At 43.9% G+C, this 19,823-nt stretch overlaps 1 protein-coding gene across 1 annotated transcript; it reads left to right on the plus strand.

Annotated features, from left to right (window-relative positions):
* On the plus strand, positions 1-12,597 carry LOC108925663 (acylamino-acid-releasing enzyme). The gene is made up of 22 exons (XM_018737812.1): positions 1-73; positions 681-804; positions 1,070-1,202; positions 2,110-2,197; positions 2,826-2,901; positions 3,013-3,176; positions 3,428-3,565; positions 3,748-3,839; positions 3,925-3,962; positions 4,087-4,208; positions 4,400-4,460; positions 4,849-4,943; positions 5,164-5,215; positions 5,330-5,418; positions 5,698-5,836; positions 6,917-7,000; positions 8,138-8,218; positions 9,971-10,059; positions 10,575-10,768; positions 10,895-10,997; positions 11,339-11,445; positions 11,546-12,597. The coding sequence occupies exons 1-22, from the start codon at positions 62-64 to the stop codon at positions 11,652-11,654; spliced, it is 2,190 nt and encodes a 729-aa protein (XP_018593328.1). The 5' UTR covers positions 1-61; the 3' UTR covers positions 11,655-12,597.
* The last annotated feature ends 7,226 nt before the right edge of the window (positions 12,598-19,823 follow it).

A 19,823-nucleotide genomic window follows, 5' to 3' on the forward strand; every position in this document is an offset into this window, starting at 1 on the left:
TTTCCGCGCTCACACGCGATGGTTCGGTCCGACGTGCGGTGGTTCAGTCCGGCGCGAGAGCATGGAATCCACGGTAAAAATGAGCGTTGTCGTTGCTACTACTTCTGCCTTGCAGAGCAAAGGGACGCGTTCGTGTATGTTTAAAAGTGGCCCGTGTAGCGGCGGCGGCGGCTGCAGTAGCACGGTGCTCCTTCGCGGGGTTTGGCTGCGTCAGCCGTGGCGCGCGGCTCTCAGGCTGACGCACGAACCGCCGGCCCGGCCGAGCGCCGCTCAGTCTCTAACGTAACGCGCTTTCTTCTCTCAGACAGCTGTTTACCGCCCGTCGTACACTCGTTAAAAGAAAAAAAAATTATAAAAAAAAAGCTCTGTGTGCATGCACGTTTTACATGCCTTTTTTGGCAAAAGCACGCATTCATTTCCCGGTGTATCGAAACTGACGTGCTCCGTCATTCGAAAGTAATGGAATAACGACGTGAACCCCCAGCTCTACTCTGGGCCACTGGTGACCGTGCTCTCTCTCTTTCTCTCTCTCTTTGTCTTTCTCTCTCTTTTTGTCTCTCTCTCTCTGTTCCATTCTCTCTTTCTGTCCACCCCCTTCTTTCTTTCTCTTTCTCTCTCTTTCTGTCCACCTCCCTTCTCTCTCTCTGTTTCTGTGTCCCCCGTGCGTGTGTGAGGTGCAGACAGAGCCCGAGTCCATCCTTGCGATGTTCCAGGAGTACAGCGAGTTCCCTACCCCCCTGAGTGTGGCCCTGAGCTCTGACACCCCCCACAGCCATGGAGAGAGGAGCATCACCCTTTGTACCGGTACAGTCCTTGTTATTGCTTATTTATCCGGCATTTATTCGCACCTTTCTCCGAGGTGATTTGCAGTGTTTGATCATCATCTTGACGCTCATTTATGCTGATTTAGCGCACGCACTAACGTAACACATTTCACCCATCCCCGACTCAGAGATCGCATCCTGGGCCACATAGTAGTTTTATTTAAAAAAAAAAAAAAAAAAAAAATTGCTGTGTTGTTGTGTGAGTTAGGACTTCACTCACAATCTCTCTGGATGTTCTGTTTCAGAGTGGAGCCAAAAAGGAATAGGGACGAGGCCCGGGAGCAGCCTGCGGTTCCAGAAGCAATACAATCTGGTTTGCGGCGAAAGGACCGTGATCCGGACTCTGCTCCCAGGCCCCTGCAACCAGCTGCTGGGAGAGTGAGGACTTCCTCCTGAGACTCTAGACCTATCTTGTATCAGAAGATGGAATTTTTGTGTACTGTTACTCTGCGCTTCTCTACGGCTTGTTTAGTGTGGCAAATCGGTATATATCTACATTACAAGGATAGTAGTAGGTAGCGTAACAGTTAAGAACGTGAACTTAATCCTTCCGGTTCCTTACCCTCAGTTGCTCCGCTACAAACAAGCTGTATAAATTGGTCAAGTACTGAATATTCTTCTGAAAGCTTCAGCTAAGTAGCATAATGAATATTAATTTTCTTACATATTATTCAATAATACGTAAGTAGTACAATGCAATTGATTTCACCGTGCTCACATATTCATTTGCATTTATTCATGTAGCTCATTCTCAAGGTGTCTCGCAGTGTTAGGTTTGTATGCTTTGTTACAATGATATATTAGTTTATACAGACGGGTAGCTTTTACTGGAGCAATTCAGGGTAAGTACCTTGGTTACAGGTACTACAGCAGAAATAGGGATTTGAACCAGGAACCTTCAGACTGCAAGGTGGCAGCCTTGACCACTATCATCTGCTGTTCCCTGTTGTAAATCGAATTCTTTAACCAATATTTTATCATGTGCTTAGTTGTGTAGTAACTGAATGTCACTAAATGTTTTAATAGACATACTTTGACAGTTTTAATTCCACGTTTGATTACACAGGTGTAATGATTATTTAAAATGCAAATCGTAAGCTTCAATGTACTGATGATCTCCAAACAAAACAAGGAGCTAGATGTTCATTAATTCAGTAACGAAAGCCAGTATTTTTCTATTGAAAACAACCCCAATGACCTTGTTAGTCTTGTTGGAAATTTGCTGTATGAAGAAATATGTTTATCGGTATTGTACTTGACAGGTTCCGTGTTCTTTGCCGTTTAGGTTGCTGACCCGAGAGTCTCCTTCTGGAACGCTGAAGGCCGTTGTCAGGGAACAAACTCGTGAAGGTGTGACACATCAGTTCTTGGAGGTGAGATGTGATGTTGATATGCTGTTGTGCATGAGAGTTGAATAGGTGATTCATGGAGGATCTAAGACGATGCTCCAAGGGTGCTAAAACCAAATTAACCCTCTCCAGGCATACGTTGCAAATTAAGCATCAGATGATAGATTTTTTTCTTCTGCTAGGATTAATTTGGCCCTGAGAGGGTTAAAACTTTGTATTTGAAGTTGTACAGTGCTATGATGTGCAGTACTTGTGCCCCACATCTTCAGGATAATGTGTTTGGACCTGAGTTTGAATCTGTGTCTGTGTGGAGTTTGAGTTGCGTTAAAAATTCTTCAGTATAAATATGTTGAAGATCTTGGCACTTCAGTGTGGTAAAGCAGGTAGATAAATTGAATTCAGATGTGGGTTTGAATCTCGCTTGCTCCACGCTGAGTTTTCTCCCGATTTTCGTGGGGGTTTCCACCTTCCAGGGTGTACCCTGCCTCACACTATACCTCCAGGATGTTTCAGACTGCTGTAGCTGTGCACTGGGCAAGCAGTGAATATAATGGATGATTTTGTCTGTTTCTTTTTTTTTTTTTGGGTGGGTCTTTAATTGAGAGCAGTTGGCATATTTCTGTGACTGTTACTGTAATCTTGTCACTTCCAGATATGGAGCAAACATAGAATGATGAAAAACATTGACCTCACTTCCTTAAACAAACATGGAAAAGTGTATGATGATGGTAAGGTGACAAAGGTAACGGTTTATCTCTAATAGCAGTCAACAGGTTACTGTTATTTTGGGCTTTAATGAATTGGCTGTTTATTTAAACTGCCACATGCTTGTGTTTCAGCTCAGTTTGGCTGTCTGGCCTGGTCTCCATGTGAGGGCAAGGTGCTGTATGCTGCAGAGATGAAGCAGGGTAAGGTGGGCTCATCCTCTGTTCTGGAAGAGACCAGGGCAGCCAGAGATGACGCTAAGGCGGGACCTTCTGGAGAGGAAGTGACGGGTTGGAAGGTAATGTTCCAGTTGATGTGAATGCATTGAGAAGATGCCCCAAACTTGTACTACACACTAGTAGTCAGTCTTTTAGTTAGTGGTAGGGTGTACTTTTTATCACCATCTAATGATTTAGATTTTTTAATGATTAGATATGCAAAATGGTGACAGTAAGCTGAAATTCATGCAGTCGTGAACGCAAAGGAGGTGGTGTTCTTTTGAGTATCTGTTGTCTCCTCCCCTCCTCGTGGGTTCACTGTGCTGGGCAGGGACACTGCAATGTGTACCAGGATGACTGGGGAGAGGGTCTGGCCAGTAAGAGTACTCCAGTGCTCTGTGTGGCAGACATTAGCAAGGGCACGGTGCTGCTGCAGCAGGGAATCCCACCACAGGTGTCCCCAGGCCAGGTGAGTTGCCTGAAATAGACTGGTTTTGGCCTGGCAGGAGGCCTCCAAAGTAGGAGCTTGAAGAGGTCAGGTCCTTAATGTTTTAAAAAAAAAAAAAATCCCCCAGGTTGAATAATCTATAATAAGTGAAACCACAGAAGGCCTGATCCCATGTGTGGTTTTCTGTGCTCTGCCATCATTAGGCTCTTTGGGCACCAGGAGGTGATGGTGTCCTCTTTGTGGGTTGGTGGCATGAGCCCTTTCGCCTGGGACTGAAGTTCTGCTCCAACAGGAGGTGAGATCCAGTTGACTGTTGTCCTAGCAGATTGATCTGTTGAACCTCCTGGTTCAAGTGTCGATAAAACCAGTTTCACTTTCAGGTCTGCTCTGTTTCATGTGGACCTTGAAGGGAACTGTGGTGAGTATTTGCTGAACTTAATTTTTACTGCCACAAAATCCACAGTATAGGAATGTCATTAAAATGACCATTCTTTTCCCCTTTGTCCTTTTTCCTTGATTATTTTTCTGGCACGTGATGCTAGAGTTGCTGTCCTCAGACTCCAATGCAGTGTCATCTCCACGCCTCAGTCCAGATGGACGCTACATTGTATACCTGCAGGGCCAAGTGTTTGGACCCCACAAGCAGTGTCTCAGTTTGCATGTGGTGTGTATCCTTGCCATCTGACACTAACACTCACTCATAGGGTTACGTTCACCTTAGGACATACGAGATGGTTTTGAAGCAATGGTTTCTTGCCAATTTGAATGCTTTTGCTATGTGTTACTACTTTAAGGTATGACAAACCTTGTTCAGAGATGCCACCATTAGCGTCTGTCATTGTTTTTTCCCTGTAGTATGACTGGATGAGGAAGAAGGTCACTCTCTTGGTGGATGTAGTCAACAGACCAATAGAAGGTAGGGGTCTTCAAGTATGTGATACTGGTGATTGTAAACATCCTTGAAAACTGTTTTCCCCATGTCGAAAGACCCGCATTGTTTGACCTGCATCATAATTCTTTTCAATTTTGGGTGATCTGGAAACCCTTTTGGAACTTCTTAGATAGTGGTACGTGACTACTGCTGGGTTTTGCCCTTGTTCTGCATTACGTATATCTGGATGTAGTTGCATTTTCTTGACACGCTGCTTTTGTCTGTGTTGTGACCTAGTTCTGGTCTGCTGTATATTAAATTAAAAAAAAGGTTCTGTTTTGAGAAGTTCAGAAGGTAACTGTTATTGTGCCTCAAGGCTTTCCCTCTCTGTCGATGATGGCCACCAGTCCTACCATGTTCCTCTGTGTTCCAGGGGAGTTTGCAGGACTCTATGAGGCCTTGCCGGAACACTGCTGGTCCTCTGACAGTCAGAGGGTGGTTTTCAGCAGCCCCAGGAGAAACTGGAAGGTATGTATCTCTGGGGCTTAGCAGTTTTATTTTTGATGCAGCAAGCTTTTGTAGGAATCGATACATCGAGGTCAAAATGATCACTGGTTTTATTCAGGTTTTTTTTTTTTTTTTTTATTTAAACTTCAGTTTCTGTCTTTTTCCCCTTCTGTATTAAGTCTATCCCTTTTAACTTTTGCTCACTCTTTCCTTCAATGTCTCACATCTCCTGTGCCTACAGGAGCTCTTTGTGGTAGACAGATTCACAAGAAGGGTCACTCGCCTTGTTGACAGTGAGTGTTGAATTTGTATAATCTGAACATCCTACTTAGCCATAAAGATGTTAGTTAGGTCTTGTGCAAACCTGTGCAAGAATTCATAAAACCAATGCTATGTTCTTTTGTTAGATGAGGAATTTGGCTGTTGGAAGCTGCTGGCCATAGAACAGGACTTGATGGTGGTTTGCTGTTCAGGACTCAACTGTCCACCATGCCTGGTAAGAAAAGGAAACTATTCCTGATCTGGGAAATCAATACTTCCCTTCAATACTCGACCCTTCAAGTGTCATTTAATATGTTCATGTTTGAACACACTGTGGAACTGGGTTGAATGGTCATCTCAGACCCTTCCCACCCTAGCCATAACATCTTCCAAGCCTTCCCTTTTAGGAAGTGAGGTGGATAATACTAAAAGTCTTTCTCACTCTACCGTTGACAAAATGTCAGATCCAGGTAAGTTTAGAGTAACTCTTTCTGTGTAATTGTGAAATTGTCAGAGAGTGGGATTCCTGCCTCCTCCTGGAGGTGAAGCAGGAGTGATATGGACTTCGCTAGAAGAGCCTCATCAGATCCACATGTTGGACTGGAGGGTCTTGGATGTCACCCCTACTGTGCAGGAAGAGAATACAGAGTACTGTAAGTGCATAAAACACACACACACACACAGTCTACAGCCGCTTGTCCCAAGCAGGGTTGTGGTGAACTGGAGCCTAACCCGGCAACACAGAGCGTAGGGCTGGAGGGGGAGGGAACACACCCAGGATGGGATGCCAGTCCATCACAAGGCACGCCAAGCACATCTTGAACCCCAGACCTGCTGGAAAGCAGGACCTGGCCAAGCCCGCTACATCACCGCCCCCCCAGTGCGTAAAACACCTGGTCACATTTTCCATATTTGGCTCTACTTGGGTGATTTAGATTTTTTTTTGCTTTATTCAACTTTAGTGTACAATTAACCTTTTAATTGTAGGTTTCAGGAACACTCAGTGAATGTTGTATAAAATGTATAGTTTCTTAACATGTTGTTTTTTTTTTTTTTTTTTTTTTTTTTTTTTTTACATAGTTGTCACTTTTTTCTTAAAACTGACTTTTGGTTTTTAGCTACTTACAATTATTTACTCATTCATATAGCTGTGTTAGGGGGTGTACGTTGGCGCAGCGGGTTTGGCCAAGGTCTGCTGTGTGGTGAGTCTGGGATTTAAGTCCTGCTTGGGCTGCCTTGCGGCGGACTGGTGTCCTGCCCGGGGTGTGTCTCCCCCTCCAGTCTTGCACCCTGTGTTGCCGGGTCAGGCTTTGGCTTGCCGCGACACCGCTTGAGACAAGTGGTTGTAGGTGTGTGTGTGTGTGTGTGTGTGTGTGTGTGTGTGTGTGGGGGGGGGGGGCTATGTAATTATCAGTTCAGGGTAAGTACCTTGCTCAGGGGTATTACAGAGGGAGTGAGATTTAAATCTGGGTCCTTCGAGTGGAAGGTGGCACTTGTAACCACTTTGCTACCTCCATTTTCCATTTAAAAAAAGTTTTATTAAAAGTGTAAAAACTCTTGATGCACATGTGAAAAGGTATTGAGATTTTTGTTTTGTCTGATGTACACAAATCTGGCATAGTCCTATAAAACAGTGTTTAATTTCATTGAGAGATCAGAAATCATGTGTTCCTCCCAGGGAGATGGTCAGACATTTTTCCTTACATGTGTCTACATGTCTTTGTCCCTGGCAGCTGGCCTGGATTTTGGGGCCCTGCTGCTGAAACCCAGGGGTACCAGGGGAGGGTCTAAGATTCCATTGGCTGTGTTTGCCCACGGTGAGAAATTTCCCTTGGTGTTGTCTGTGACCAACTTGTCAGTCACAAAGCATTAATGGAATAGAATAATCTTCCACTCTTGCCATGTTGTGTTTGTGGGAGTATGGAAATGTGAACTGTCCAGCCCAACTCTATGATAATGATATATGCTCATCCCTCATGGATGAATGTTCAAGTAATTTCAGTGTTGGAATCCTAGCTGTAACTGTGCTTTCGACAAAAATGGATAAATTTATTTTGTGCAATCCACCGGCACATTTCGGCAAACTTCAGTCTGCATGCAAAATTTAACTTCCTGTTAAATTCCATTGAGTGAATTGTCTGCTCTTGGTGACCATACAGAGTACCTTCAGAATGTTCTGTCAACTTGTCCTTAGGTTTGGAACTGGTGTGTTCATTGTCATTTTAGAATTTGACTAGATCCATACATACGCAAACACAAAATATGACTTGTTTCATAGTAATTGTTAGACCTCCTTTTGTTACCGAATAACATCATAACCAAATGTAGATGAACTGCTTGCATTTCCCAGATGCATGGAACAAATTAAATCGTAATAAAATACGGTTATTTCATATTAACAATTTACCTGATAGTTGCAAAGATGGAGGTGAAGTGTTCAAAAAAAATAAGTAATATAAAGCAATCAGTAAGAGTGGGGGAAAAAAAAACCTTAAACTGCTTAAGGGTAATTCTTTATTCAGACTGCTGGAGAATGGTTTTACCTGGTTTCTCTTTCTTAGGTGTTCTTCACCTCTTGAACCATTTCAAAGCCCGTGAGAAAAAAGTTTACCTCATGTCCGCATGGTGTTCAAATGTGTAGCAAGGGTAGTTTTTTTTTTTTTTTTTCTTTCTTTCTTTCTTTCCTCCTCCCCCCTAAAAGAACATGAGGAAGATTATGTTCACATAGTCTGGTTTTGAGATGTTTATTTTTACCCACATATTAAAGTATCATATATCCTGCTCTTGCCAGTTTTTGAACCTTGTTTGATTCTGCATGCAGACTGAAGAAGGCAATTTACTGAAATGCACCTGTGCTTTACACAAAATAAATTTACTGTTTTTTAGAAAATAATGTTTCTGAGTGCTGCGCGTTATCGCTAACACTTAGCCTGATGCTGTACCCTGTGTCACAGGTGGACCCCACTCCCAGTTCTGTGCTGAGTGGAATGTGTTCTCTGCAGCGCTGGCCAGGGTGGGCTTTGCTGTGCTTATGGGTAAGAGGAGACACTTTTAAATTACCAGTGCCATTTTTTGCTCTGGGACTGGAGGAGGCTGTGTCTACAGATCTCTTCTGTGAGCCTTATCTAGTCCAAGGGGTCAGAATGACAAAGTTGAAAATTACCTGAAGAACTGCAAGTTACGTGAATTCGGAGGTTACAGTTTGCACGTGGCTGGCTTTACAAACCCACAAAGTCCCACTGTATGCTGCTAGGGGAGGTGAAGGGCAGGCCTTCCAGGAATAATAGAGTAAAAGGATTTATAATAGTACGAACATTTAACAAGAACACAGTGATTGTGTTTACAGCCTGCATAATCTTTGAAAATGAAACACTTTCTTTGGATAGTGAATTCCTTGTAGCATTTTTGTGGTTTTGAGTACATAGAAGAATAAGTGTTTAATATAGGACTTAATCATCAATCTCAGTAAATTTTTGTAAAGCAAAAATACTAACAAAAAAGTGCACTGTTAACTACATGCCACCATCAGATTATGGGGAAAATTAATCTTTCTCACACACACACACACACACTGAAACCACTTGACCCAAGCGGGGTCGCGGCAAGCTGGAGCCTAACCCAGCAACATAGGGTGCAAGGCAGGAGGGGGAGGGGGAGGGGAGACACCCAGGACAGGATGCCAGTCTGTCGCAAGGCCCCCCAAGCATGACTCGAACCCCAGACCCGCCAGAGAGCAGGGGAAAATGAATAAACCTGCTAAATACATGGAACCATTATATTAAGGGTTCCTCTACAATGTCATTCTGTTAGGATGGGTTTTGAAATGACATATTTTGAACTTAGTGGGCTTTTAATTCTGTATATCATTTTCACTGTCATGCTGTCATTTTACTTCCACGGTGGGTTTTCTGTACATCTGCATTGATGATATTAGATGGTTTAGAACAGATACAAACACTTGGGGTTACAAAGTCCCAAGGTTTCTCTCGCAGTGGTCAGTCTAGTGTATTAATGTGTAAATTACCATGGAAACAAATATTGCCTCTAATGGCATAGTGGCTGCATGCTTTGCTCAATAAAAACCATGGGCAGTGACAGTTTAAACTTTTTTTTAATGTGAGACACATCTGTGAACCATACTACCAAAATTTCTCCTAAAATGATAATATTGGGCAGCTGGTAGTATAGTGATTAGAGCTTCTGCCTTTGGACCCAAAGGTTACAGGCTCAATTCCCACCTTGAGCAAGGCACATACTCTAAAACTGCTCCAGTAAAATTACCCAATTGTATGAATGGGTAAATATTTGTGATTTAGCACTGTAAGTTGCTTTGGGAGAAGAAGCATCAGCTAAATGAGTAAATGTAAATAAGTAAAGGTAATTTGACTTTCCCAACAGGAATTTGTCAAGGTGGTTTGACAAATTAACCCCCATTATGTGAGATGGATGTGCAAATATTACACATTTTATTTCCTTCAAAAACGGCATGTTAAATGCATAATAAAAGCTTATTTTTGCTGAGCTTAGTTCTGATTTATCTATATAATTTTGCGTCATTTCCTGAGCTCAGGATGGAGTTGGCCTGAAGTCATATGGTGCGGAGGTCTTGTCAGGGTGTGTCCCCAGAATGCACAGTGCCGATAACTTTGCTGAAGTGTGCTATGTGACTTGATGCTGATGCACACTAGACTCTTTCTGTGAAGGACTGTTTGTCTGTGTGTGACATCAATGCTGATGCATGCCTGTGTAAGTGGTGATTCAGAATGAGCTGTGTGGTGGTTTTACAGTGAACTATCGGGGATCTACTGGGTTTGGACAGGACAGCATCCTCTCTCTCATTGGCAACGTTGGCAGCCAGGATGTCAAGGACATGCAGGTAGCATCAACATCTTTGGCTGGCAATATTTCCCCATATGTTGTACTGTATATGGGTAGTAGGTACCTTTGGGGTTAGAGCTGCTGCCTTTCACTCAAAGGCCCTAGGTTCAAATTTCATCTCCTGCTGTACAAATGGACAGTTCATTGTAAGTAGCATAACGCTGTAAATAACTTTAGAGAAAGGTGTAAGGTAAATAGAAATATACCAGCCTGAAATGTACACCGAAGGTTTATTGCACATTAATCCTAGATCACATTCTGCTCTGGATCAGTGAGTAAATTTTAAAAAAAAAAAAAAAAAAAAAAATGGGTACTGATAGAAATATTGCCATCTAGAAGAAATCTATATGGGACATATATTTTGAGTCTATAAATTTTAATACATGTAAATTTATTTTTAATAGACTTTCTGTTCCTTTTTTTGATCCCATGAAGGCCATTTACATGGTAATTGTGACTAAGATTAAATTCTGATTTTCTGTGTTTCTTTTTTTTTTTTTTTTTGAAACCCAGAGAGCAGTGATGACTGCCTTGCAGAGTGACGCGACCCTTGACCCTAAGCGAGTAGCAGTGATTGGCGGCTCTCACGGTGGTTTTCTAGCATGTCACCTGATTGGCCAGTATCCAGACTTCTACAGAGCATGTGTGGCCAGGAACCCCGTAATCAATGCTGCCACCTTGTTGGGCACCAGTGACATTGTTGACTGGTGAGGTGCTTGATAATATCTGTGAGACCTTCCACATGTGTTTATAGGAGATTGCTGTATGCGAAGGGTCTTGTCCTCTGCTGTGGTGCCTGTTACTCCAGTGCACTTTTTTTCTCTGTGGCTCAGGCGCTATTCTGTCCTTGGGCTACAGTACTCGTACGACCGACTGCCCAGTCCTGACGATCTGACTCTCATGCTTCAGAGTTCTCCGATAGTACACGCCTCACAGGTGAGCCACTCGTTGATGAAAAGAGTCATGTGTCTGAGAAACCCTTTTTTTTTTTTTTTAAAGTTGGTGGCAAAAATACATCAGTGACAATCTTGCCAGTGTAAAGTTAACAAGGACAGTTTTCCCCTTTCCAGCTTTTTATTTTACAATTTAAAATGGGCTAAAATAGAACTATTTTGTCCTTTTTTTTTCTTTGAAAGAATCTAGGTGCCTTGAATCTGGTCCTCAGGCATTTGTAACTGTGTGAAATAACATTTACATCACTTCTGCAGTTCCCTGGACTTAGACTTATTTGTATGAATTGGAGCCATTTATGTATCCTTGTTTCCTGCTGGTATCAGATCAGGAGCCCGGTACTCCTGATGTTGGGAGGAAAGGACAAGAGGGTATGTCCGCACCAAGGCCTGGAACTTTACCGCGCACTGAAGAGTAGGGGCTCCCCTGTCAGGTCAGATGCAGAATTACAGCAGGGTTGTGATTTCATTTTATTTATTTATTTATTTATTTATTTATTTATTGACAGTGTCTCTTGCCAATGCTCCATGCAGGTTACTGTGGTACTCCGAGGACGGTCACACTTTGTCTCGCGCAGATACCCAGGCTGACTGCTTCCTCAACACAGCTCTCTGGTTCCTGCAACACCTGGATCTGCACTGAACAGTCTCTGTGTGTGGTCAGCTTGACCGGACCTTAGCTGAGCCCATGCAGCTCAAATCCATGGAAGCCTTGATTTTTGCTGGTTATGGGCCCTGCACTTGATATGGACCAGTGCTGAATCTCCAGGAATGAGTCTTACTCAAGTCTGGCTGCCTGTTCTATCTGCTCTGCTGCTACTTACCTGTGTCCCCCTTGTTGCCAAGGAAACTGCCTCAAAAGATGCTGGTTCTAGACTCACTAGCTCACCCCCAGCTGTTACCTCTTTTTCACTGAGGGTTTGATTGAGGTTAAGGTAAGTATACGTGCCATGCTGAACCGTCAATTTACAAGTTATTACTGTAAATGGTAAATGCAGCATTTGCAAAACACTGCCATAGTTCCTCATAATGGTTTAATCAGTGATCATGATGGTGGATTTAAAGAAAAAGAATATTGACAATGAGAATGACAAAGAATGACATCTTATTTGTTAATGCAGATGGCAGTGTCAGAAAATGTTAATTGTACTTAATAATTTTGCCATTCCTGGCATTCTGTCAGTCACATTTCTTTTTACACATGAATGAGCTGTAGAAAACGTGAACCATGAATGTGCTGCAGTTTGAAGTGTGGCATTTTGTAACAAAGGCTGCAATACCCAAAGTGCACAACAGGAGGCAGTAAAGGAATGTTCACCCTTGAACATACACATTTAGTTCTGATAGTTCTGGCTGTTTTATTCAGTTCCTTTTTGTATTTTGCTGCTATCCCCATCACCATAATTAACTGCATATTTAACAGTTTTGTCAGACAGATTTCCTGTGGCAGCCAATGTTTACATACTAGCTATGAAAATGAAGCTATTCAGGGCTCTCCACCTGGTAAGATGATCTGGTCTTTTGCAGAACAGCACTATAGAGCTTTCTAGGAAAATGAATTGGTAATTAGTTTTTTCCGAAATATCTGCAGGAAAAAATAAAGATTGTTATAGTTTTGAAAATACAGATGTTGGTCTTAGATTCTTGGCTTGAGTGTTTGCCCTGATGTTTTCCTGTCTTTTTTTTGTTCCTGGCTCAAGACACACCTAATTAATATTAATTTATGATTGTGTCGATCTGACCTGGTATTGCCTAAGCCTGATTTCAAACATATTGCAAATATTTGTCTTGCTGAGGTGTAATGAAAACTTCTGGAGCATCAGTAGGATTATGGCACTCGCTCTGGGAGGCCACTGGGGTTTTCTCAAGCATGTCAGCCCCCTGAGCTGAGTGGAGGAGCACTGTATTTTGTCTGCTATCCAGCACACACTTAGGAACAGCTCTTGTACACTCCTGGTGTCCCCAGGACCACTGTCCCCACGTGTCCCCTAGCTCAATATACAGTCCTACTCTGTTCAGCTGTCCAACTTTAAACCCAGTAGAGTTTTGGTAAAGTCACAGACCAAAACCTTTTTCTTAACTATAGCTGTCAGATTTATAGACATGCAGCTCTGAAACATGGATATTTGAGATCACTGTTATTTATGGCCATATAAAGTCAATCGAGTATACTTTGTCATATATTATTGTCATCTCATGTAACATGTGTTTCATGTTATTTCGTTCATCTTGGCAGTTTAGGCAAACTGGGCGTATTGCTTTAAGTGCACTTCTGTTGGACACCTTTAGAGGGAGAACTGAGAACTCAGTGGATACCTGCAGGGCTTAATGGCCAAACCATTATGTATGCACCTCTTCAATGTTGACTTTGGCTCTCTCCCATATTGGAAATACAATGTAAGCCAGATACCCTGCAACAGCCCTGATCACTAAAACAGAGCTTTGCAGCTTGTTAAGCAGGCGCAAGCACAGCCTGATCTTTTTGCTGGGCGAAAGTGATGGTTTAGGCATGTGCGTCGACCTGCTTCTCAGTCTTTTTCTGAGTTTGGCTGGAGCATCTGAGTTCAGGCACCGTGAAGGAAATTTTAAATTTTGTCAGATTTGGTAAATGAACAATGATTGCAACTTAATGTATTCTGTTCTGTTTTTTTTCCTCCATTTGTGGATAATAAGTGGGTCCCCCCCATGGACAGATACTGGAAGAACCCATCTTTCTTCAGAAATTATCAAAATAGAAGAGAGGGAAACCAGCCAATAAATGTGAATGTCTTTGATTATCATACATCTGGGGCAGGGAGCTGTGACACACAGGAACGCGAGATGAACTTGCACACACCCACACAGCTTGTTTTTGGTCCAATTAACTGCTTTCACGTGATTAGGTACATAAACATATCTCTGGACACATCTGGTGCTATAGAACCCATGTCACTGATCCACTCCTCCACTGTACAGTTCACAGCAAATTGTTTAGAAGATTAGTTTTGCAGATGATAGGTTTATTACTATTTACAGGTTGTGTTCAAGCCAGTCTAGCAATCAATAAGCTGGGTTTGAATCCCAGGTTCCACTGTAGCTCCCCCAAGCAAGTTATTTACACCAAATTCATGCAATAAAAATTACCCTTCTGTATAACTGTGTAAATCAATTACCTTAGTGTACAAATCTAACATTTCACGTCATCTTACTAATAGGAGCGAGACAAAGAATTAACAGAAAGACGAGAGAGTGACAAGAGTGCAGTAAGGAGAGCAGGAACAGGCCTCTGCTAAGGTGGTGCTTCAGGAAAGAGCTGTACATGGTAAACATGTATCACTGGTCCCATTACAGAAGTTTTTTTGCATATATTTCATCCACAACTACTTTCCTGTAGGGGTTAAGCCTGGTTGCTTGACCTTGTGCTGCTCCTGTCCAAGGTTACAGACAGCAGTCAGTTTGTTTAGCAGATGCTTTTTTCCAAGGCAACTTAAAAAATAGCTTTGAATGGCGAACAACTCGCATACTCATTTACACTATATACTATTCATGCAATATTAACTGGGTATTCTAACTGCGGTGGTTCAGCATAAGTGCTGCAGGGGGAGTAGGAACTAAAACAAGACCTTTGATTGCAAGGAGATGGCTCTAATAACTGTGCCACCTGCTGCTCCACTTTACAGTTTTGCATGTGCTTGATGGAGGACTGAGAAGGAGCGACGGCATCCCTACATGGACTGGTAGCTGTAATGCGTCGTAATTGAAATATTCTGGCTTTTAGCCACAGCTGAGTCAGAACAGCACCACACCACCCTGGAGCTGCATACCAGCTGAGATGAAACTTGCTTGCAGGGGAAGTGTCCCTGGCTGGAGGAAGCACTGGAGATGAACCCTGGTGATTGTCTGTCTCCGTGACATCCACTTCTTCCTTTCGATACTAATTTAGGCTCTGGGAAGCACATTGATTGGGGAAATGTCTTTATTAATAAGTATTTCCAAGGGGATAGTGCAATTTTTCTGACGTTTGCGGGTTGATGCTTATGCACAGAAATACAATGCAAGGCTGGAAAGTCTGCGTTCCCAAGAGCGAAGCACGGTGGCTTAAAATCACTGAAAGTTTATACAGTATTATCTGTTTGACTTGAGACGATCAGTGTCAAACACAGCCGTTCCCACCATTACCAGTCAAAGTTATAAGATGATATACATGCCACAGAAAGAAAGAGGGTAAACACAAAAGCCTCATAAACATCCAGTTTGAAATATTATAGAAATAACCTTGATTGTTATGGGAGCCACAAAATGAAGACGGAATAGTATAAATGTGACGGATCGGTGCGGCGTCCGCAGTAATGCGGTCATTGTACCGGTCTGTTGCGGTGAAGAGGGAGCTGAGTCGTAAGGCGAAGCTCTCAATTTACCGGTCGATCTACGTTCCTACCCTCACCTATGGTCATGAACTCTGGATCATGACCGAAAGAATGAGATCGCGGATACAAGCGGCAGAAATGAGTTTCCTCCGCAGAGTGGCTGGGCGCACCCTTAGGGACAGGGTGAGGAGCTCAGTCACCCGGGAGGAGCTCGGAGTAGAGCCGCTGCTCCTCCGCATCGAGAGGAGCCAGTTGAGGTGGCTCGGGCATCTGTTCCGGATGCCTCCTGGACGCCTCCCTGGGGAGGTGCTCCGGGCTTGTCCCACTGGGAGGAGGCCTCGGGGCAGACCCAGGATACGTTGGAGAGACTATGTCTCCCGGCTGGCCTGGGAACGCCTTGGGGTTCCCCCAGAGGAACTGGAGGAGGTGTGCGGGGAGAGGGAGGTCTGGAGTACTCTGCTCGGACTGCTGCCCCCGCGACCCGGCCCCGGATAAAAGCGGAGGAAGATGGATGGATGGATGGATAGTATAAATGTGGAATTTTAAATTTTTTCTGATGTTAAGGTATAGACTTAGCCATTTTGCTTTTGTCTGAATGCCTGTTCTGGGTTTCATATTTCTTTTGCTTGCTGAAGTTCTGAAAGGGTTCAAAGCTGCCCCGGGCTAATGGAGCTTGATCTGGGTGAACTGGGGTATTACGTACTCGGCTCCTTGCTGCATTCACTCACCTTCGCTCTGCAACCACACACATTATCTGGGGTCTCCTCATCCCTCGGTGTATGTGCTCAATAAGCCATGATGAAGGGGTACGTTAAACTAGTGCTGAACTCCTTTCTCACTCCTAGAGGTTTTAATCTAAAAGCAAAGTATCAGAGGGTCAATGTTGAGGGCGCTTACATACTGGGTTTTTATGAAATAAAACTGAGAAATTATTAGGAAGGGAAGTAAAGTTTGTTTTTGGCAATGGGCTACTTTGTTGAAGTGAGGGTTGAAAGGGAAGAGTACAAGTGGTATGGTGTGGAAAACAGAAATGTGTGGTAAATATGAAAGTTGTGAACTTTGGGGAGGATCTGAGGGGCTGTAGACAGAGATATGCATGGTCCTTGCCTGCTCTCTGACTTGCTCTGCAAAGATGGGGATACAGCTCCTGGAAGACTATGGAAGAGCTTGACAAGTTCCAGAAAATATCTTTGACTTTTGGTTGCAAATTGCTTTGTATATGTACTTACATGTGCATGACTGAAAGACTAGAGTGGAAAAAGGAATAAATGCAGGAATTTTTCAGAGCCAAATGAAGTTTACTCAAAACAAGTTAAAACTATTTAGAGGATGAACTGCTATATTCTGTTTGCTAAGGCTAAATGAGCCAGTGTGGATGTACAGTACTAGAAAGTAATATCCTCGCTGCTGTAGACTGGACATAAGATAATGCAACATTTCCCCATGTGCTAGATTGGTTGATAAGATCCACTTTTCCCAGAGTGGCAGTTCCAAGTAGCGTTCCACCTGTTTATGGTTATTTGGATGTAGGAGTTTGGCCTGAGATGAGAGGAGTGGTTTTTGTAGCGTTTGTGTCAGAGGGGTGGGCAGCTAGAGGGGTAGAGGTCTAGAATTAACAACCAGCTGGACATGTGATCAGGCAAAAACAACAGTGAAAAAGAGGGATGAAGCGACAAAGAGCGGAGTAGAGAACCCCATAACAAGACTTCCTTTCTGATGGGAAGATGAAATGACTTGTTCCTGCAAAAGTGGCAAGGGGGAGGTTAGACATTGTGCTGTAAACATGAGGTAAGGAGCAGCACTGCTTTTCTTGGAAGAGTTGGTGAGTGACTCAGAAGGAACCGAGTGGTCCAGTGAAGGACGGTGGGACCTTCTCGAGGTCAGGCTTCAAAGGGGGTCGGCAGCTGAAGTCTGTTCCATAGAGGAGGGCTAAGATTCCCACCAAATCCAGATTGGGCCGGGTTATCTCTCCATTTGAAGTCTTCTGCCTGAAGAATGTACTAAGCACAACACACTGGGTTACAGCTGCTGAAAGACCCCCCACGGTGCCCTGGAGTTGGCGGCGATTATTTCCGCAGGCTGTGGAAGGAGAGCATTCTAAGCAACTGGCACATTATTATTAAGCCTTGGGATTTCAAACATGTTACTGCGCAATTTCGGTTTACTCAGTTTTCTGATAGCAGGAGAAGATAATCTTGGCGTCATGTTAATTTTCTCCTTTACCTCCACAGGGATGAGGAGATTCTACATTTAATGTTTGGCTTGTAATGTAGTTATCGGGGAATCGACCCCATGGCAAGACTAAGTTCAAATCCTATTGCTGTACCTTTGAGAACAGTACTTAAATGAACTCTAATAGCATCCAGCTGTTGGTAAAACTGATCAAATTGTAACACGTTGATCGATTGGAATCACTGCATCTTCTAATCAGCTCAATAAAAAAAATTGATGTCTACTGATCGGAACAAAACAAAGGTTATCATCCTTTCCTAGGTGGTATTGCGGCCCATCCTGCTCCTTCCTCTGACCTGTTTCCTTCTCTATCAGGGTTCATCAATGTAGGAGGCGAGGTAACAAGTTCATGCTGTACATTCATGCTAGACATAGTGTGTGTCGGGGGGGGGGGTTAAACTTTTGCACAACACATGTTGTGTCTTGCAAATCTGCTGAAGCAGCTGTGAACGTTTATACAGATTCATTTACACAAGCGATCGAGAGAAGAGGGAAAGGCGCATTCGTGATCTGGAGTGACCGTGAGGGCATGGAGAGCAGAAAAGGTAAAGGCAAAAACGCCAAGCGTGTGTCTGTTTATATGCTGTGTTTTTGCTTTCATTTGAGAATTGTACTGTGGAAGAGCACATCTGCTGTTCCGGAGCAGGCGGAACCGCCCCTCGTCTCCAAAGCCCACACCCGTCTCTCTCCTGCTGTCAGCTGCTCGCCAAACTTGCATCATGCTTCTTGACTGCCGTTATTTGTTTCTTTAGGCGTAGAGGTCTTGCTGTGCTGCTCGGTTCAGATTTTCTAAGATCCCCCGCACCCCTGTGTCCATTCTGACTTGCAGCACAGGTGCGTTCAGAAAGGAGAGCTCTGGGAAAGCAGCTGTCAAGGGCAAAACTGGGCTATGGATTGCAGTTTTTGGTGGGACGCTTTACAGGCAAGGGTTTGGGGGAAACCTGTGGCTTCTAAGTGATCAATGTCAAGTGTGAGGGACATAAAAGATGAATTTTCCTCTCTCTGCCCACACGCTCAGACTCGCAGAGAGCCTGTGTTTGGTGTTCCTGCCTCTCCTGTGCTTCCTTTCGTTCTCACGCCTCCCCACTCAGCCCTCTGTGTCAGACATCTGGGCAAGCTGATGGCCCAGCGTTCCCCCACACACACTTACACACACTTTTGCTTTCCTACCTGACTTCTTTCACCCTTGCACGCAGCCAAATGTGCTTTTTTCCTCATCTGTAGGCATACACACTGACAGAGACGCGCATTCTCATGCTTTCTTACTCGTAGACATTCGCGCATGGACAGCTGGTAACGTAGTGGTTAGAGCTGCAGCCTTTACACCCAAAGGTTGCAGGTTTGAATCCCAGCTCCAGCTGCAGTACCCCTGAGCCAAGGTACTTACCGTAAAAAATTGCTGCGGTAAAACTACCCGGCTGTATAAATGGAAGAACAATTGTAAGTAGCTTAACGTTGTACGTCGTTCTGGAGAAGCCGTCAGCTAAATGAATAAACGTTAAGGTGCCCCCTTGCTCTCTCACACCTGCACACAGTTTCACACGCTCGCACAGCACTCGTGGAGGAACTAAAGCCGAAGTTTTGTTTGGGGTCCTGTGTGCTGACTCTTCCTATGTGCAGCCTGCTGAGTGCAGTCGCGGAAGAAAAGCAGGCGAAAGCATCGCGCCGGAACGGCCTTGACCCTCCCCGCTCTGCATTCTTTGTTCACATCTGCACTCCCTTTCACAATTCTGACAATATCTGAAGTTTTCCCTCTCTGTGGTCCTTTACTATGGAATGTATTGCTTCGCTGCCCTTAATGTTCAGGTTCATAGTAACCAACATTATCTCTTGTCATCCAGGAGGAGAAAAAAGGTCACATAGAATTCCAACCACTGAACTCTGGACAATGGGATCTTCTGGTATAGATACGTACCACGGTTATGCATAATTACATTGATGCAGTATGGAGGAATTGTTTCTTGCCCATCAGACAGTGTAGATTGTACAATCTAGCGAGGATAAGGCAGCGCAGACCTGCTCTGAGTCATCTGAGGTGCCATCACACCATCCTACCTGCATAAAGGCTTCCTCTTTCCCTTGCTTTCCTTCCCACACTCTGTGCACACACATTCCTGACAAGTCCACTCCCCTAATCCTGCCTAATTCCCACCATGCTCCTGTGCTCCTGCTTCAGGTATTCTCTCAGCACCCTAGCACCTCTGACTCGATGACAGTTTTTCAACAATAGACAA

The sequence above is a fragment of the Scleropages formosus genome, chromosome 2 (genome assembly GCF_900964775.1).
Source record: "Scleropages formosus chromosome 2, fSclFor1.1, whole genome shotgun sequence".
In the NCBI taxonomy this organism is placed as follows: domain Eukaryota; kingdom Metazoa; phylum Chordata; class Actinopteri; order Osteoglossiformes; family Osteoglossidae; genus Scleropages; species Scleropages formosus.